The sequence below is a fragment of the Pristiophorus japonicus genome, chromosome 1 (genome assembly GCF_044704955.1).
Source record: "Pristiophorus japonicus isolate sPriJap1 chromosome 1, sPriJap1.hap1, whole genome shotgun sequence".
Lineage (NCBI taxonomy): Eukaryota > Metazoa > Chordata > Chondrichthyes > Pristiophoridae > Pristiophorus > Pristiophorus japonicus.
The window spans coordinates 420,359,818-420,380,702 of NC_091977.1; the positions used below are offsets into that span (position 1 = coordinate 420,359,818).

At 42.9% G+C, this 20,885-nt stretch overlaps 1 protein-coding gene across 5 annotated transcripts in view; it reads left to right on the plus strand.

Moving 5' to 3' along the window:
* The window catches only part of rb1cc1 (RB1-inducible coiled-coil 1), a 251,120-nt gene that overhangs the window by 168,575 nt on the left and 61,660 nt on the right, over nucleotides 1–20,885 (plus strand). For all 5 annotated transcript variants that reach the window (XM_070892346.1, XM_070892352.1, XM_070892360.1 and 2 more), the window contains one exon: nucleotides 687–738. In XM_070892346.1, the coding sequence (XP_070748447.1) occupies nucleotides 687–738 (52 nt within the window). The remainder of the gene's footprint in view (nucleotides 1–686; nucleotides 739–20,885) is intronic.

The window sequence follows — 20,885 nt, forward strand, 5'->3', positions numbered from 1 at the left end:
ATCCATTCCAAAATTGGTCAATTTCATTTGTAATTGGAAATTTCCATTTCTCGTCTCAATTTGGAAATCTCATTGATTAAGTTGCATGAATGCTGCATTTTTGTCTGTTTGTCTGAATAGCCAACTTTTTCTGAGTTTTTAGCCACATAATCTTGCATCTGGTATTTCCAAAGATTATCAAAGTGGATTTTTGAGTGCGCAATGTACTTTTCCCACTTTGTAAGAACATGTTGGTAAGATAATGGACCATTCTGCTTGACCCGCTGTAACATCTTGAGCTTAGCATAAACATTCATTAGATAGCATTTGCAATCTAAATAGTTTCTATTTAAAAAAAAAAACATGGTTGCTTAGACTTTTTTTTTCTTTATCCCTTCCTTTATCCCTTTATCCCTTCCTCCTGTCCCCACTTATCCTGAATTTAAGAAGCCCGATGGCACAGGCCCTTCTTGAGGAATTGTACATTTGGGAGTCAGGGGGGGGGGGGGGCGGGCGGAGGGGGGTGGTGGTGCAGAGAAGACTTGAACACTACCTCAATGAGTGTACCTACTACAGTGCAAAATCTGCTTCTGGTTGTTTATCTGGAGCTCTTTGAAAGTTGTTAGCTAGAGAAAGCATGGAAATATTTATACTTGAATGTCCTGTTTTCACTGCATTAATCAAAGCTCTGTTTACTTTTATTACAGTGAAACCATCCATATGTCTGAGGAAAAACATAGGATTATGATTTTAGAAAGAGTAAGTAGATCTATGTGTTTAATAAAATATGGCTAAAATCACACAGGAGATATATTGATATACAGTGAAACCTCCATAATGGACACTTCAAAATTTTGCTCTTGTACGTATGGCACAGGAATAGTCTAGCACCGAATGAAGATAAGTATAATTCAAATAACAAGTTTGAATTCATTATTTCTTGTGGTGTCTGGTTGATTTTGTGTGTCAGCTTAGCATGGTCTCCTGAATCCGTAGGTTGTGGTTTTAAGTCTTGTTTCAGGACTTGAGCACATAGTTTGTGCTGACACTCCAGTGTAGTACTGAGGGAATGCTAGAAGGTGCCAACTTTCTGATGAGAAATTAAGCTATGCCTGTTCAGGTGGACGTAAAAGATTCTATCCACTATTCGAATGAGAGCAGGGAGATTTCCCAGTGTCCTAATCAACAATTCTTCAAAAACTTCAAAAAAAAGATTAACTGGGCAGTCATCTCGTGCTGTTTGTGGGGCATTTCTGTCAGCAAATTAGCTACCAGATTTGCCTACATTTCCAATAGGTGTTCATGTCATAGAATTATAGAAATTTACAGCACGGAAGGAGACCATTTCGGCCCATCGTGTCCGCGACGGCCGACGAGCTATCCAGCCTAATCCCACTTTCCAGCTCTTGGTCCATAGGCCTGTAGGTTACGGCACTTCAAGTGCACATCCAAGTACTTTGTAAATGTGGTGAGGGTTTCTGCCTCTAGCACCCTTTCAGGCAGTGAGTTCCAGAACCCCACCACCCTCTGGATGAAGAAGCACCCCCTCAAATCCCCTCTGAACTTTCCACCAACCACCTTAAAACTATGCCCCCTGGTTATTGACCCCTCTGCTCAGGGAAATAGGCCCTTCCTATCCATTCTATCTAGGCCCCTCATAATTTTATACACTCAGCCTCCTCTGTTCCAAAGAAAACAAACCTAGCCTATCCAGACTTTCCTCAAAGCTAATATTTTTCAGTCCAGGCAACATCCTTTTAAATTTCCACTGTACCCTCTCTAGTGCAATCACATGTTACTTGTAATGTGGTGACCAGAACTGCATGCAGTACTTCTAGCTGTGACCTAACTATTGTTTTATACAGTTCAAGCTTAACCTCCTTGCTCTTATATTCTATGCCTCGAATAATAAAGGCAAGTATGCTGCATGCCGCCTTAACCACCTTATATACCTGGCCTGCTATCTTCAAGGATCTGTGGACGTGCACTCCAAGGTTCCTTTGTTTCTCTGCACTTCAGTGTCCTACCATTTAATGTGTATTCCCTTGCCTTATCAGCCCTCCCCAAATACATTACCTCACACTTTCTCCAGATTAAATTCCATTTGCCACTGTTCTGCCCACCTGACCAGTTGATTGATATCTTCCTGCAGTATACAGCTTTCTTCTTCATTATCAACCACACAGCCAATTTTAGTATCATCTGCAAACTTCTTAATCATATCCCCGACATTAATGGGCCTGAAATTCGGGTCAGAGGTTTCCTTCGGACAAATGCCTCCAACCCAAGAATTTTTAACGGAATTACCTGGTGGTCCCGGAGGCGCCTGCGATTCTTGTGCAAGGCCTTCTCTGCACGCGCTTCGGAGCGCGCCCGCGTCCTCGAGGTTCGGACGCAGAAGATGCAGTCACATCTGACTGCACAACCAATCAGGTACAGTATTCTCATTAATAGCAATAAGAACTCCGTATCTAAGAGTACTTATTGCTATTGATGAGGAAAAAAACCACACAAAACAAACACACCTCACATAATTAAAATTAATTGAAATTAAAGTTCATTAAATGTTTTAGAAAAAAAGTGTGTTTGGATTTTTTTTTAAGTGTTTTAATAGGGTTTAAAATAAGGATGCATCTATTTGTACTAACTGAAATGCAGCCGTTTCTCTGGCTCTCCAGACCTATTGCTGATTGGCCCTCTTGAGGAAAAGCCACACCCTGAAGTTCCTCTGGAATGTGTAACTGGAACCACCCAGCCCAAGTTCTGCGTGAATTTGTAATTCGATCCATTTTGACTTCAGAAGCCACAGAGGATAGATCTCCCCAAAAGCCACCAAGGTCCAGCCAAAGTCCATTACCCCAGCACATGTGCTGCCTCCCACAGCCGAAGTCCATTACCCCAGCCTAAGTGCATCCCTCCCCCAGCTGATGTCCATTACCCAAGCATAAGTGCATCCTTCCGCCAGCTGAAGACCCTTACCCAAGCGCAAGACCTTGCGTTCCCACCACCCCCACCCCCCCATAAGATGGGGCATTGTGTGCGGATTGTTAACAGGTTTATTGGGTATGATGTGAATAGTGACCGTGTCGTGACTTCTGGATTTCATCCACCCCAACGATGTCCCTTGTAATACATGCTCCGCGCTTGCACGCACCAGGGGTGGGAAGAATGCAATCTGTCTTCTGAGTTCCCCCTCTCCACTCCAATTCCCCTGCCCCCAACCTCGCTCTGCTCTCCCCGGTGCTGAGGGAGACTCGGCTTGGCGCTGTGGGAGGTTCGGCGGATGCATTCGACTGCTCAGTGGCGGCAACGTGGTATTGGACGCGTGCGCAGAAAAGGGTTAGTAGGAATTGCGCTGGGGCGGGGTGGAGTTGGTGATATTTTTCCTAACTCTCGGTTCTGCGCGTGCGTCGGCAAACACGTGCAGAAGGGAGACTTAGTACAAATAGTTACTCCGTTAAAATAAACATGCCTTAGTAGACACAGTTTTTAACATAAAAATGTGTGTTTAAATTTTATTTTTGTGTTTTAAAACTCTTACATTTGTAAAAGTAGGCTATGCACCTGCTTTTACCAGGAGCAAGACTTTCAAGGACATTCACTGGCATATCCTGGCTGCGGGGATGCATGCGATTTGTCAAGCCAAAACTTGGCAGATCGGAAAAGCCTGTTTTCGGCGAATCAGCGTTGCGAACCGAGTGAGGGCGGAATTTAAGCCCCAGTGTCTAAATCATTGATATATACCACAAAGAAGCAAAATTCGGTCAGGCAGAGTCAGCGTGGACTTATGCAGGGGAAGTCATGTTTGACAAATTGGTTGGAATTCTTTGAGGATGTAACGAACAGGGTGGATAAAGGGGAACCAGTGGATGTGGTGTATTTGGACTTCCAGAAGGCATTTGACAAGGTGCCACATAAAAGGTGAGTGCACAAGATAAAAATTCACGGGGTTGGGGTAATATATTAGAATGGATAGAGGATTGGCTAACTAACAAAAAACAGAGAGTCAGGATAAATGGTTGGCAACCAGTAACTAGTGGGGTGCCGCAAGGATCAGTGATGGGACTCCAACTATTTACAATCTATATTAATGACTTGGAAGAAGGTACTGAGTGTAACGTAGCCAAGTTTACTGACTATACAAAGATGGGAGGAAAAGCAATGTGTGAGAAGGACACACAAAATCTGCAAAAGGACATAGACAGGCTAAGTGAGTGGGCAAAAATTTGGCAGATGGAGTATAATGTTGGAAAGTGTGAGGTCATGCACTTTGGCAGAAAAAAATCAAAGAGCAAGTTATTATTTAAATGGAGAAAGATTGCAAAGTGCTGCAGTACAGTGGGACCTGGGGGTACTTGTGCATGAAACACAAAAGGATACTGTGCAGGTAGAGCAAGTGATCAGGAAGGCCAATGGAATCTTGGCCTTTATTGCAAAGGGGATGGAGTATAAAAGCAGGGAAGTCTTGCTACAGCTATACAGGGTATTGATGAGGCCACATCTGGAATACAGCATGCAATTTTGGTTTCCATATTTACGAAAGGATATACTTGCTTTGGAGGCAGTTCAGAGAAGGTTCACTAGGTTGATTCCAGAGATGAGGGGGTTGACTGATGAGGAAAGGTTGAGTAAGTTGGGCCTCTATTCATTGAAATTCAGAAGAATGAGAGGTGATCTTATCGAAACGTATAAGATTATGAGGGGGCTTGACAAGGTGGATGCAGTGAGGATGTTTCCACTGATGGGGGAGACTAGAACTCGAGGGCATGATCTTAGAATAAGGGGCCGCCCATTTAAAACTGAGATGAGAAATTTCTTTGAGGATTATAAATCTGTGGAATTCGCTGCCTCAGAGCTGTGGAAGCTGGGACATTGAATAAATTTAAGACAGTAATAGACAGTTTCTTAAACGATAAGGGATTATGGGGAGCGGGCAGGCATGTGGAGCCGAGTCCATGATCAGATCAGCCATGATCTTATTGAATGGCAGAGCAGGCTCGAGGGGCCGCATGGCCTACTCCTGTTCCTATTTCTTATTAAAAAGCAAGGGACCCAGTACTGAGCCCTGCGGAACCCCACTGGAAACGGCCTTCCAGTCACAAAAACACCCACCGACCATTACGCTTTGCTTCCTGCCTCTGAGCCAATTTTGGTTCCAGCTTAAAGTACTTGGATGTGCATTTGAAGTGCCGTAACCTACAGGGCTACAGAATAAGAGCTGGTAAGTGGGATTAGGCTGGATAGCTCTTTGTTCGCCAGCGCGGACACTATGAACCGAAATGGCCTCCTTCCATGCTGTAAATTTCTATGATTCTATCCCATAAGAGTTTACTTTGATGACCAGGCTGCCATGTGGGACCTTACCAAAAGCCTTGCTAAAATCCATATGCACTACATCAAACGCACTACGCTCATCGACCCTCCTTGTTACCTCCTGAAAAAATGCAATCAAGTTAGTCAGACACAGCCTTCCTGTAACAAATCCATGCTGACTGTCCTTGATTAATCCGTGTCTTTCTAAATGAATATTTATCCTGTCCCTCAGAATTCTTTCCAAGAATTTCCCACCACCAAGGTTAGGCTGACTGGCCTGTAATTACTCTAGTCTATCTCTTTCTCCCTTTTTAAACAAAGAAACAGCATCAGCAGTCGTCTAGCACCACACCTGTAGCCAGAGAGGATTGAAAAATTATGGTCAGACCTTCTGCTTATTTCCCCCCTCGCTTCTCAACAGCCTGGGATACATTTCATCCATGCCTGAGATTTATCCCGTTTCAAAGCCGCTAAGTCCCTTAATATTTTTCCCTCTCTTTGTTTCATCTAATATTTCACACTCCTCCCTGATTGCTATGTCAGCATCGCCTCTCTTTTGTGAAAACAGACGCAAAGTATTCGTAAAGAACCATACCCATGTCTTCCCCTTCCAAGCACACATGACTTTTATGGTCTCTAATAGGCCCTACTCTTTGTTATCCTCTTACATAGAAACATAGAAAATAGGTGCAGGAGTAGGCCATTCGGCCCTTCTAGCCTGCACCGCCATTCAATGAGTTCATGGCTGAACATGCAACTTCAGTACCCCATTCCTGCTTTCTCGCCATACCCCTTGATCCCCCGAGTAGTAAGGACTATATCTAACTCCTTTTTGAATATATTTAGTGAATTGGCCTCAACAACTTTCTGTGGTAGAGAATTCCACAGGTTCACCACTCTCTGGGTGAAGAAGTTTCTCCTCATCTTGGTCCTAAATGGCTTACCCCTTATCCTTAGACTGTGACCCCTGGTTCTGGACTTCCCCAACATTGGGAACATTCTTCCTGCATTTAACCTGTCTAAACCCATCAGAATTTTAAACGTTTCTGAGATCCCCACTCATTCTTCTGAACTCCAGTGAATACAAGCCCAGTTGATCCAGTCTTTCTTGATATGTCAGTCCTGCCATCCCGGGAATCAGTCTGGTGAACCTTCGCTGCACTCCCTCAATAGCAAGAATGTCCTTCCTCAAGTTAGGAGACCAAAACTGTACACAATACTCCAGGTGTGGCCTCACCAAGGCCCTGTACAACTGTAGCAACACCTCCCTGCCCCTGTACTCAAATCCCCTCGCTATGAAGGCCAACATGCCATTTGCTTTCTTAACCGCCTGCTGTACCTGCATGCCAACCTTCAATGACTGATGTACCATGACACCCAGGCCTCGTTGCACTTCCCCTTTTCCTAATCTGTCACCATTCAGATAATAGTCTGTCTCTGTTTTTACCACCAAAGTGGATGACTTCACATTTACCCACATTATACTTCATCTGCCATGCATTTGCCCACTCACCTAACTTATCCAAGTCATTCTGCAGCCTCATAGCATCCTCCTCGCAGCTCACACTGCCACCCAACTTAGTGTCATCCGCAAATTTGGAGATACTACATTTAATCCCCTCGTCTAAATCATTAATGTACAGTGTAAACAGCTGGGGCCCCAGCACAGAACCTTGCGGTACCCCACTAGTCACTGCCTGTCATTCTGAAAAATACCCATTTGCTCCTACTCTTTGCTTCCTGTCTGACAACCAGTTCTCAATCCATTTCAGCACACTACTCCCAATCCCATATGCTTTAACTTTGCACATTAATCTATTGTGTGGGACCTTGTCGAAAGCCTTCTGAAAGTCCAAATATACCACATCAACTGGTTCTCCCTTGTCCACTCTACTGGAAATATCCTCTCAAAATTCCAGACGATTTGTCAAGCATGATTTCCCTTTCACAAATCCATGCTGACTTGGACCTATCATGTCACCTCTTTCCAAATGCGCTGCTATGACATCCTTAATAATTGATTCCATCATTTTACCCACTACTGATGTCAGGCTGACCAGTCTATAATTCCCTGTTTTCTCTCTCCTTCCTTTTTTAAAAAGTGGGGTTACATTGGCTACCCTCCACTCGATAGGAACTGATCCAGAGTCTATGGAATGTTGGAAAATGACTGTCAATGCATCCGCTATTTCTAAGGCCACCTCCTTAACTACTCTGGGATGCAGTCCATCAGGCCCTGGGGATTTATCGGCCTTCAATCCCATCAATTTCCCCAACACAATTTCCTGACTAATAAGGATTTCTCTCAGTTCCTCCTTCTTACTAGACCCTCTGACCCCTTTTATATCCGGAAGGTTGTTTGTGTCCTCCTTAGTGAATACCGAACCAAAGTACTTGCTCTTAACGTATTTATAGAGTATCTTTTGGGTTTTCCTTGATTTTACTTGCCAAAATGTTTTCATGGTCTCTCTTTACTTTCCTAATTTCCTTTTTAATTATAGCCGTGCACTTAGGGTTTCTGCAGTATTGAGCCCTTGGTATCTGTCATAAGCCTTGCTTTTATTTCTTTATCCTACCCTGTATGTCCCTTGACATCCAGGGGCTCCAGATTTGTTAGTCCCACCCTTTTTATTTAAGGGAATGTACTTGCTCTGAACCCTCAGGATCTCTTCCCACTGCTCTGACACAGATTTACCTTCTAGTAGCTGTTTCCAGTCCACTTTGGCTAAATCCTATCTAAGCTTAGCAAAATTGGCTTTTCCCAAATTGAGGACTTTTATTCCTGGTCTATTTTTGTCCTTTTCCATAACTACCGTAAATCTAACTGAATTATGATCACTAGCACCAACATGCTCTCACACTGATGCCCTTTACACCTGCCCAGCTTCATTCCCTAAAACGAAATCCAGAACCAGCCTCTCGCTTGTTGGGCTTGTTGCATACTGACTTAAAATGCATTGAGGAGAACTTTTTTTTAGGAATTCCACACCACCTATACCTTTCACAATAATTCTATCCCAGTTAATATTGGGGTAGTTGAAATCCCCTACTATTACTGCCCTATAGTTTTTGCATCTCAGAAATTTGTCTACATATTTGCTCTTCTATCGCCCTCTGACTGGGGGTCTATAGTATACTCCCAGCAGTGTGATTGACCCTTTTTTGTTCTTCATTTCAACCCATATGGCCTCGTTTGATGACCGCTCTAACATATCATCCCTCTTCATAGCTGTAATTGCTTCTTTAATACTGCTACCTCCCTCTCTCCCATCTGTAACCAAGAATGTTGAGCTATCACACCTGTCCTTCTTTCAGCCATGTAAACTACAAGGCCTTGGATGCCACACACTAGTTTAAATCCATGTTCCCACTAATTTGCATAGATCTCAAGTTACTAATGCTAACCAATCTTGGTGTGCTGATTAGAATTTATTCACCAAAACGGCAACAAAAATCAACTCTTTCCAAACTTGAGACTCAAAATTAAACTGGACAAACCAACAAATGAGAGATATAATCGCAAATAACACTGAATTGCCTAGGCTTCAAGGATTGGATTGCACGGACACAGATTGCGCATTTTGGGCTTCCCTAGTTATAGTATTTTATAAATAAATAATTGGATATGAAGAGCTTTAATGTGTCTGAAGAACATGATCATGTACTATATAAATACAAGTTCATTTCTTTTGGATATCTGACAATATTAAATTGACAAAGTAACGTACAATGAGGTAACATTCTGCAATCGGCTGCATTCCAATACAATTCTGAATTAAAATTGTGTGGGTAATGGAGGTTTCACTGTACTTGCGCATGGCAATAGGATTTCACAGGAAATAATGTAACACTCAGTTAATTGTTCTGTATGAATTTGGTTTAAAGGATTTTTGTAATTGAAAGATATAAATAATGCATGCATACATAACTTTGCTCTTGGAATTTTGACATCAATAAATTCTCTGAATTGTAATACTTATCATTTATTATCTGCATGTACTTGCGTATGTCCACAAGATCCTTGAAGGTGGCAGGACGGGTAGATAAGGTGGTTAAGAAGGTATACAGGATGCTTTTGTTTATTAGCCAAGGCATAGAATATAAGAGCAGGGAGGTTATGCTTGAACTGTATAAAACACTAGTTAGACCATAGCTAGTGTACTGCATACAATCTGGTCACCACATTACAGGAAATGTGTGATTGCACTGGAGAGGGTACAGAGGAGATTTACGAGGATGTTGCTCGGACTGGAGAATTTTAGCTATGAGAGAAGATTGGATAGGCTGGGGTTGTTTTATTTGGAACAGAGGAGTCTGAGGGGAGACTTAATTGAGATGTATAAATTTACGAGGGGCCTAGACAGAGTAGGTAGGAAGGACTGATTTCCTTTAGCCGAGGTCAATAACCAGGGGGCATAGATTTAAAGTAAGTGGTAGAAGAATTAGAGGGGGGTTGAGGAGAACTTTTTTCACCTAGAGGGTGATGGGGGTCTGCAACTCGCTGCCTGAAAGGGTGCTAAAAGCAGAAACCTTCATCACATTTAAAAAGTACTTGGATATACACTTGAAGTGCCGTAAACTCCAAGGCTACGGACCAAGAGCTGGAAAGTGGGATTAGGCTGGATAGCTCTTTTTCGGCCGCCACCAACATGATGGACCAAATGGCTCCCTTCTGTGCCGTAAATTTCTATGATGCACTTAAAAAAAAATGTAGTAGTATTTTGTATGAGTGGGATTTTTTTTTTAATGATGCATTAATGGTTATTTATTGAATGGTGTTTTTTGAATACACTCAGATTTCTTAGCATTATGCTTAATTATTTTATAGTATGGCAATGCATTACTAGTATAAAACTGAGTATTAATACCAGAAATTGTGGATAGAAGTGAATTCCTATGGGGTGCATATCATCATATTCATGTAGTAAAGTGTAGTCTCTTAAGAAGCACTAAAGTAAAAATAATGCAATCTGCAGACAATGGTAATAGATTTAATTTATCTAGATTTTCAAAATGCCTTCGATAAGATACCGCATAATAGACTGATGAACAAGGTCAGAGAATGCGGAGTAGGGGGACAAGTAACAGAATGGATAACTAGCTGGCTTCAAGACATAAAGCAGAGAGTTGGGGTAAAAGGTAGCTATTCACAGTGGCAGAAGGTGGGTAGTGGTCCGCCAAGGTCCTTTTACAATTTGTATTAACGATTTAGACTTTGGAATCAAAAACACAATTTCTAAATTTATGGATGACACTAAATTGGGGGCGATAGTCAATACTGAGGAGGACTGCAACAAATTACAGGAGGACATTAATATGCTCGAGTGGAGCATAAACGTTGGCATGGACTGGTTGGGCCGAATGGCCTGTTAATGTGCCGTATATCCTATGCAATCCTATCTTCTAAAAATATGAATAATGTGTCCCTCTGTTTGTGTTCACTTCATGCACAATAACTTTTCCTTGATTGTTTACCCCAAGTTTATAATATTCAGCCCCCTCCCAAACAGATGGAAGAACTTGGAGCTGAAGGAGAAGGAAAATTTATGACATTCTTCCACCCATCACTCAGTAACTTGTAGTTCATCATATTTTGCCATTCAGAAATAACATTCTCCCATCAAAATGGAGGAACTGACAATTATTCATTTAAATGTTTGTCCTTTCACCTCTGGGATCTGTGTTTAAATCTAGTCCAGGAGTAGGATGAAGGTCTTTTAATCTGGCTGTAAGCACCTTGGCTTGTTTTGCTATGTTAAAGGGACTAGTTAAATGCAAGTTGTTGTTGTTGTTGTTGTTGGTGTCTTCGTAAAACAACTTGGATAGTGTCAACCCACTTCCTGCTTCCCAAACTGCTGAACAGATATTACCATACTTAGCACAATTTTTGTTCTACGTCTCGCTTAGGGAAACATTTGATGTGCTTGGCATTTGTACGTGTGCACTGATCTAAGAGATGGTGCATTTCTGAAGTTGGGGAGTTTTACTCTGCACTGTATACTAGGTGTCATCATGGATACCACCATATATGCACATTATGCATGTACATACATATACTTTTGTCCTTAAATGTTATTTTAACAGTTCAGTAATTTCGAGAACCCTAACATTTTTTCAAAACATTTTTAAGTAGGTTTCTCTCACTAATCCTGGTCGACCTTTTGAAAAAAGGAATAGTCTATTTGTGTATATGTGTATGCTAAAAAGCTTGTGTTCTGGGTTACTTAAAAAAAAAAATACAATACATATAATGTGAGTTTTGAGTACTTTGGCCTAGAAATTGGCTTCCTTACCTCCTCCTGTTATCGCCTTGTTGGGAGGGGGCTGTGGCTGCTAACCAGGTTCTGACTGAGCATGGCGTTAACATCGACTCCTGGCATATTCAGCGGGAGGTTTGCGGCGGCGGTATAGCATTGCGCCCCAATCTCCGTCGCCTGGAGATCGTGACGTTGGCGCCCCAGACTCGAACTTGTGTTTCACCCCATGCAGCATTGCCGGGTGAAAACACTGGTAGCTGCAGGAGGCATCTATCGGGAGGCCGGGCACTTCGGAAGTGATATGTAAAGGCAAGGTGGCCGAGGTAAGTACCAAATAAATTTACCTTCTCTCTTTCAGGTTTTTGGCCAGTCGCCTTTGCCCACAATTGATCAGCCTGGCACACTGCTTCAGTGCATCGGGCTAATTGAGCGGGAAGGAGCCTTTCAACGCAGCAGTGCTGCATGGCCCAATGTGCAGCACTGCTCCACTTACCGCCCCGCCAGCTGTCGATTGCACTCCAGAAAGGAAGTGGAGTGCCTGATTTTGTGCTCCACTTCCTTCTGGAGCACTACCACCAAAGTGTTTAAAAGTAGAAAAAGGTTAATGACTGGCGCTAATTTTTTCGACTTTTAAAAGTTAACACCCCAAACGGGATGTTCCCAAATTCCCCCCCCCCCCCCCCCCCCCCCCAACTACTCCCCGGCCTCTCTAACATTTAATCACCACAAGCCTCTCCAGCAGCACTTTACTTCCATTGGTCGCTGTACCTCCAAAGTTGTACCTTGATGTAAATAATTGGCTGCCATATTTGCCTACAAAACAGTGACTACACGTCAAATGTAATTAATTGGCTGTGAAGAGCTTTGGGAAATCCTGAAAGTGAAATGTGTTGTATAAAATTTGTTCGAAAGAGTAACCAAACGCAGCATCGTGTATTTAGGTATGTGATCAGTCTCGTTCTTTGTAATCATAATTGTCACTTCTGGGCAATTCTCCATTGTTGGCTCTGTTTACAATGGTTCTTTCCCCAATGACTGCAGGGAACTCGTGTTGGGGGGAGGGGATGGTGGAATGGGAAAACTGATTGTGAGAGAAATCAAAAATAATTAGATACATATGTGGAGTAGACCATGAATTAAAGCTGAGAGTTCCTTTAGAATTCTATGGAATGACTCTTTTTGGGGGACAGTCCGAGGAGGTGCAGGCAAGTAACCTGAGCAACTAGTTCCTACGATTATCGCTTTAGAAAAGGTCCTGTTGGATCAAATGCAGGTGGTCTAGTCAGGAGATTGACTAGTTGCTGCTAACTTGAAAGATGCTTTAATTTCAGAATCCGAAAAGCTCACAGGAGACGTAACAATGAGGCAATCTACTGTTACAATGCACCACAGTTTAACCTGACGATGGCTCCTCAAGTGTTTTCCAATGTTCTGAATGTTTTATTGTGGCAAACAGGTCTCTGCATTTACCTATATCTGGATAACCGGCTTATGAAAATGATAAGTAGAGACCTTGAAGGATGAGTTTTAACTTGCTCAGAGGGGCGTGGTTCCAAACACAAGCATTTGTAGTCTTGCCTACCAACAGTCAAATTTGCCATGATTCAGGTCAAAATACTGGTACAGGATTATTTGTAAATTCTATTTCTGAGTATCATGTATCTTTTTAATGTGCTGTACATTTAGCCATTCCAAGCTGAATGTCCACACATTCCAAGCTAAAGTTCCACACACTCCAATCTGAAGTTATCGGGTATCAAATTGCAATTGATGCCCTTCAGTGTTAAATACAGGGCACCTGCCTCCTGATTGCACTGCAACTGGACGAAGAACATATAGGCAGCGGAAAGATCAAGAAGGAAGATGGAGTTTGGTCCCATCAGCATACTGATGGGAGCTGACCCTATGGTTTCTGATGATGTCGCTAAAGGGCAGCATGTAGATGAGAAAGAGGAGCTGCTAAGAATAGATTTTGGTGGGACATTGGAAATGATGGTTCAGGCTTGGGAAAGAGAAGTTATTGCTAGACCTGTTCTGGCTATGATTGGATTGTAAATGTGGAAGCATGCAAGATCCATGGAGCAGGACAACAGGCATTGGAGGAGGCTTCAGAGAGTTCAAGAAAGGTATGGGGAGGTAATGCACCACAGTCTGAGAATGTTGTCGTGACTGTGGATAGGGCTGTTTCAATGATGTAGAAAGGGTGGAAACCTGATTAGTGATTCAAAATGACTTTGGGAAGCAATATCACATTATAGAATCTTGGAAAGAAAAGTCTGGTTGTGGATGAAAGGTTAGTTAGTGAGGCAGAGGAGCTGGAGTGGATTTGATTAGGAGGGTTGAGATGGCAGTTTTGAAAGGTATAGGAAAGTGCCTGAGAAGTGGGAACATTTACAATAGCCACTTAAATGGTGGCCAATTGGGTTTTCAGAAATTTAGCGGGAATAGGAAGTGAATCTCGTGGATGAGATAACCTTGGAGAGGGCACAAGAGGATAGAGCGAGCTGTGAATTTAGGGCAATGGCAGGGGGAGCCTGGGGGCAGGTAGTGGGGTGAGGCAGCTGAATAGTTGGTGTCTATCTTGGAGACAGCACAATCCACAATCTCCTCTCACTTGTTAGAGCTGGGGGGCTAAGTGTTTAAAGAGGCAGTTCATAGAAGAGAAAAGGAGCTTAGTAGTGTTGTTGCCTTCTAGGATGATCCTAGAGTAGGAAAACGCTACTCTTGAAGTTTTGGCCAACGTTGAAACTATTGGGTTTAAATGTACCAATGTTTTTTTTTGTACTTGTAAATGTTGAATGAGGAGCTGATTCTAACCTCTTCCCAAATGATGTTATTTCTTCCTATAACCATGCTTGTAGTGGGGAGTGATGGTAAAGAAACTTCTTGTTGTGTTCTGGTTTATGAAGGGTACCTGCAAGCTCAACCCTTTTTTGTTGTTCATGGAATTTGAATTTGTGCAAATTAATTTCAGAACCTCTTGAACTCGTCGGTTCCTGCAGTCCTAGATTTCTCACGGCTATTATTTAATTAGCTCTTATCTGTCTGGAAAATTAGTGAGCTGCAGACTTTAGTGGTACTTCACTTTGCCTTTTTGCATATATGGATGGGAACGTTCTCGACTCAGTTCCCTCTTTTTCAAAGTTTTTCACCTGTCTTAGGAAAGCATTGTGCTAAAAAAATCAAGCACCTCATGACTTTTCCATTGAAAGAAAAGTATCACATAGTTGATGTATGCAGAAAAATATGTTCTTGTGTCGGTAGGATAAAGGAGTTTCACACCGCTCGCCTCCATCCCCACCCCGCCCACCCCTTTAATGGTTTGAGGTTTTCTTTGGAAATAAAAGTTTAGCAGAACTTATTACAAAGCGATGGTTAGCAAAATGGGTCTCCTTGTGATGCTCCCCATCAGGGCTGAGCACACCAGGAAACCATTCTTACTCGATTCATGAAGTGGCTACATTTAGCCATGATGCAGAGAGTACTTAAGTCCATTACAAAGCAGCTCCTTGGATTACTGAGGATTGATTTTAAGTTCAGGTTGAGTTGCAGTTTTGCTGTGCTCCAAACAAGTCTAAGGATGTAGGTTGAAAACATGAGGAATAATGGTAGATTGTTTCAAAATGTTAATATCTATGTACAAAGCTCGCTCCCATGCTGCTATTCATTTTCTTTCTTTTAATGTGAAGAATCTTCTGTGCAAGTTCTGTTTCAATACAAAAATTTAGACCTTGGCATCAAAAACACAATTTCTAAATTTGCGGATGACACCAAATTGATAGTCAATACTGAAGAGGATGGCAACAAATTACAGGAGGACATTAATAAACTTGCAGAATGAGCATATAATTGGCAAATTTAGTTCAATACAAAAAAATGGGAGGTATTACATTTTGGTAGGGAGAATCAGGAGGTCGCTTATTACTTGGAGCATGAGAGTAGATGGAGTAGAGGAACCAAGGGATCTCGGAGTACAAATACACAAATCGCTAAAAGTTGCAACACAAGTTAGCAAGGCCATTTTTTAAAAAACGCAAACGAAGCACTAGGGTTTATTTCGAGAGGTATAGAATTGAAAAGTAAGGAAGTTATGCTGAACTTGTATCGAACCTTGGTTAGACCACACTTGGGGTACTCCGTACAATTTTGATCGCCACTTGAGGAAGAGTTCATAGAGTGTATTCGGGATGGTTTCTTAGAACAATACATTGTGGAATCAACCAGGCAGCAGACTATTTTAGATCTGCTAATGTGCAATCAGACTGGATTAATTAATCTCATAATAAAGGATCCTCTTGAAGTGTGATCATGGCATGGTAGAATTTCCAATTCAGTTTGAGGGTGAGAAAGTTCGGTCTCAAACTAGTGTCCTGGACTTAAATAAAGGCAATTACAAAGGTATGAAGGCAAAGTTGGCTAAAGTGGACTGGGAAAATAGATTAAAGGACAAGATGATAGATGAGCAGTGGCAGATATTTAAGAAGATATTTCATAACTCTTAGCAAGACTCTGAGAAGGATAAACCATCCGTGGCTAACTAAGGAAGTAAAAGATGGTATCAAATTGAAAACAAAGGCAAGCAATGTTGCGAAGATTAGTGGAAGGCCAGAGGATTGGGAATTTTTTAGAAACCGGCAAAGGACGACCATTGAGAGAAGATAGATTGAGAGTAAACTAGTAAGAAATATAAAAACAGATGGTAAGAGATTCTACAGGTGTTTTAAGAGGAAGAAAGTAACTAAAGTAAATGTTGGTCCCTTGGAGGATGAAACTGGGGAATTCATAACGGGAAATGAGGAAATGGCAGAGACTCTCAACAAATATTTTGTATCGGTCTTCACCATAGAAGACACTAAAAGCATCCCAATAATTGATAATCAAGGGCCTATTAGGAGGGGGGAACTTAAAACAATCACGATCACCAGAGAAAAAGTACTAGGCAAACTAATTGGACTAAAGGTGGACAAGTACCCTGGACCTGATGGCCTGCATCCTAGGGTCTTAAGAAGTGGCTGCAGAGATAGTGGATGCATTGGTTGTAAACTACCAAAATTCCATGGATTCTGGAGATGTCCCAGCGGATTGGAAAGCTGCAAATATAACACCCCTGATTAAGAAAGGAGGCAGACATAAAGCAGGAAACTATAGACCAGTTACCCTAACATCTGTCACTGGGAAAATGCTGGAGTCCATTATTAAGGAAATCGTAGCAGGACATTTAGAAAATCATAATACAGTCAAGCAGAGTCTGCATGGTTTTATGAAGGGGAAATTATGTCTGACACATTTGCTGGCATTCTTTGAGGATGAAAGGAACAGGCTGGATAAAGGGGAACCAGTAGATAATGTGTATTTGGATTTCCAGAAGGCATACGATAATGTGCCACATAAGGTTACTGCACAAGGTAAGAGCTCATTGGATTGGGGGTAATATGGATAGAGAATTGGCTAACTGACAGAAAACAGAATCGGGATAAAAGGGTTATATTCAGGTTGGCAAACTGTAGCTAGTGGGGTGCCACTAGGGATATACAATCAATATTAATGACTTGGATGAATGGACTGAGTATAATGTAGCCAAATTTGTTGATGCTACAAAGATAGGTGGGAAAGCAAGTTGTGAGGAGGACTCAAAGAATCTGCAAAGTGAGATAGATCGGCTATGTGAGTGGGCAAAAATTTGGCAAATGGCATATAATGTGGGATAATATGAGGCTATCCACTTTAGTAGGAAAAATAAAAAAGCAAATTATTATTTAAATAGGGAGATATTACAAAATGCGGTACAGAGGGATCAGGGTCCTTGTACATGAAACACAAAGTTAGTATGCAGGTACAGCAAGTAATTAGGAAAGCAAATAGAATGTTGGCCTTTATTGCAAGGGAGATGGAGTATAAAAGTAGGGAAGTCCTGCTACAACTGTACAGGGTGTTGGTGAGACCACACCTGGAGTACTGCGTACAGTTTTGGTCTCCTTTAAGGAGGGATATACTTACATTGGAGGCAGTTCAGCGAAGGTTCATGGAGTTGATTCCTGAAATGGTGGGGTTGTGTTATGAAGCAAGCTTGAGCAGGTTGGGCCTATACGCATTGGAGTTTAGAAAAATGAGAGGTGATAGTGGAACGTATAAGATTCTGAGGGAACTTGACATGGTAGATGCAGAGAGGATGATTCACCTCATGGGGGAATCTAGAACTAGGGGGCATAGTTTCAGGGTAAGGGATCGCCCATTTAAATCAGAGATCGGGAGGAATTTCTTCAGAGGGTCATGTATCTTTGGAATTCTCTACTCCAGAGAGCTGTGGAGGCTGGGTCATTGAATATACTTAAGCTGGAGATAGGCAGATTTTTGAACGATACGGGAGTTGAGGGTTATGGGGAGCGGGCAGGGAAGTAGAGTTGAGGCCAAGATCAGCTCAGCCATGATAGTGCATCGTGGAGCAGGCTCGAGGGGCCAAATAGCCTACTACTCCTATTTTCTTAAGTTTCTTGTGCTGCTTATATTATTAATAAAAGGATATAGAGGCACTGGAGAGGGTGCAGAGAAGATTTACAAGGATGATAACAGAAACGCGAGGCTATACATATCAGGAAAGGATGAACAGTCTGGGCCTCTTTTCTCTTGGGGGTGGGGGGAAAGAAGGCTGAGGGGGTAACCTAATCCCTATATAATGTTCCACTGCTACTTCCTTATTTCACTGCTTCTCCAGCTGAAGCAAGCCTTACTCTAATTGAGGCAGGATGACTTAAGGCCCAGCATCGAGGAGAGGCTTGGGAGCTCATTGTCGGCGAGAGGCGGAGCGGGGAGATCGAGGCGGCCTACTTAAAGCCCAGCATTGAGGAGAGGCTTGGGAGTTCGTTGTCGGGGAGATCGAGGCGGCCTACTTAAGGCCCAGCATTGAGGAGAGGCTCGGGAGTTCATTGTCAGCGAGAGGCAGAGCGGGGAGATCGAGGCGGCCTACTTAAGGCCCAGCATCGAGGAGAGGCTCGGGAGTTCTTATCGGCGAGAGGGCCTACCGATGCAACTGCAGGGAGAGAAGGCAAAAAGAAGTAGAAAGAAATCGAAAGGTGATGTCACAGCCAAGGGGGTAAGTGATTGGCTGGTGATTGCTAAGTAGTTTTTCTTTTTCTTTTCTATAGCAGTAAGTAACCTTTAGCATTTTTCCAAATTAAGTTAATCTAAGGGTTAAGTCATGGCAGGACAGCTCGGACACGTGTTATGCTCTTCCTGTACTTTGTGGGAAGTCCCTGACGACTATGTGTGTGGGAAGTGTATCCGTCTCCAGCTCCTGACGGACCGCATTGCGACACTCGAGCTGCGGGTGGATTCACTCTGGAGCATCCATGATGCTGAGAATGACGTGAATAACATGTGTTTGGCGAGTTGGTCTTACCACAGGTATAGGTTACACAGCCAGACAGGGGATGGGTGACCAATAGGAAGAGCAGTGGAAGGAAGGTAGTGCAAAACATCAAGGGAGGGAAGCAGCAGCCAAGTTCATGACACCGTGGGCAGCTCTGCTGCACAGGAGGGCTTGAAAAAGAGTGGGAGAGCTATCGTGATAGGGGTTTCAATTGTAAGGGGAAATAGATAGGTGTTTCTGCGGCCACAACCGAGACTCCTGGATGGTATGTTGCCTCCCTGGTGCAAGGCTCAAGGATGTCTCGGAGCAGGTGCAGGACATTCTGAAAAGGGATGGCGAACAGCCAGTTGTCGTGGTGCATACAGTTACCAACGACATGGGTAAAAAACAGGATGAGGTCCTACGAGACGAATTTAGGGAGCTAGGAGCTAAATTTAAAAACTGGGACCTCAAAAGTAGTAATCTCAGGATTGCTACCAGTGCCACGTGCTAGTCAGAGTAGGAATCGCAGGATAGCTCAGATGAATACGTGGCTCGAGGAGTGGTGCAAGAGGGAGGGGGTCAAATTCCTGGGACATTGGAACCAGTTCTGGGGAAGGTGGGACCAGTACAAATTGGACGGTCTGCACCTGGGCAGGACCGGAACCAATGTCCTAGAGGGAGTGTTTGCTAGTGCTGTTGGGGAGGAGTTAAACTAACATGGCAGGGGGATGGGAACCTATGCAGGGAGACAGAGGGAAATAAAATGGAGGCAGAAAGGAGAATAGTAAAAGTGGAGGGCAGAGAAACCCAAGGCAAAAAACAAAAAGGGCCACATTACAGCAAAATTCTAAAGGGGCAAAGTGTGTTCAAAAGACAAGCCTTAAGACTCTGTGCCTCAATGCGAGGAGTATTCGGAATAAGGTGGACGAATTAATTGCGCAGATAGCAGTTAACGGAAATGATGTAATTGGCATCCCGGAGACATGGCTCCAGGGTGACCAGGGCTGGGAACTCAACATTCAGGGGTATTCAACATTTAGAAAGGATAGACAAAGAGGAAAAGGAGGCGGGGTGGTGCTGCTGGTTAAAGAGGAAATTAATGCAATAGTAAGGAAGGACATTAGCCTGGATGATGTGGAATCGGTGTGGGTGGAGCTGCGGAATACCAAAGGGCAGAAAACGCTAGTGGGAGTTGCGTACAGACCACCAAACAGTAGTAGTGAGGTTGGGGACAGCATCAAATAAGAAATAAGGGATGTGTGCAATAAAGGTACAGCAGTTATCATGGGCGACTTTAATCTACATATTGATTGGGCTAACCAAACTGGTAGCAATGCGGTGGAGGAGGGTTTCCTGGAGTGTATTAGGGATGGTTTTCTGGACCAATATGTCGAGGAACCAACTAGAGAGCTGGCCATCCTAGACTGAGTGATGTGTAATAAGAAGGGACTAATTAGCAATTTTGTTGTGCGAGGCCTCTTGGGGAAGAGTGACCCTAATATGGTAGAATTCTTTATTAGGATGGAGAGTGACACATTTAATTCGGAAACTAGGATCCTGAACTTAAGGAAAGGTAAGTTCGACGGTATGAGGCATGAATTGGCTGGAATAGACTGGCAAAGGATACTTAAAGGGTTGACGGTGGATAAGCAATGGCAAACATTTATAGATCACATGGATGAACTTCAGCAATTGTATATCCCTGTCTGGAGTAAAAATAAAACGGGGAAGGTGGTTCAACCGTGGCTAACAAGGGAAATTAAGGATAGTGTTAAAACCAAGGAAGAGGCATATAAATTAGCTAGAAAAAGCAACAAACCTGAGGACTGGGAGAAATTTAGAATAACAGAGGAGGACTAAGGGTTTAATTAAGCGGGGAAAAATAGAGTACGAGAGGAAGCTTGCAGGGAACATAACAACTGACTGCAAAGACTTCTATAAATATGTGAAGAGAAAAAGATTAGTGAAGACAAATGTAGGTCCCTTGC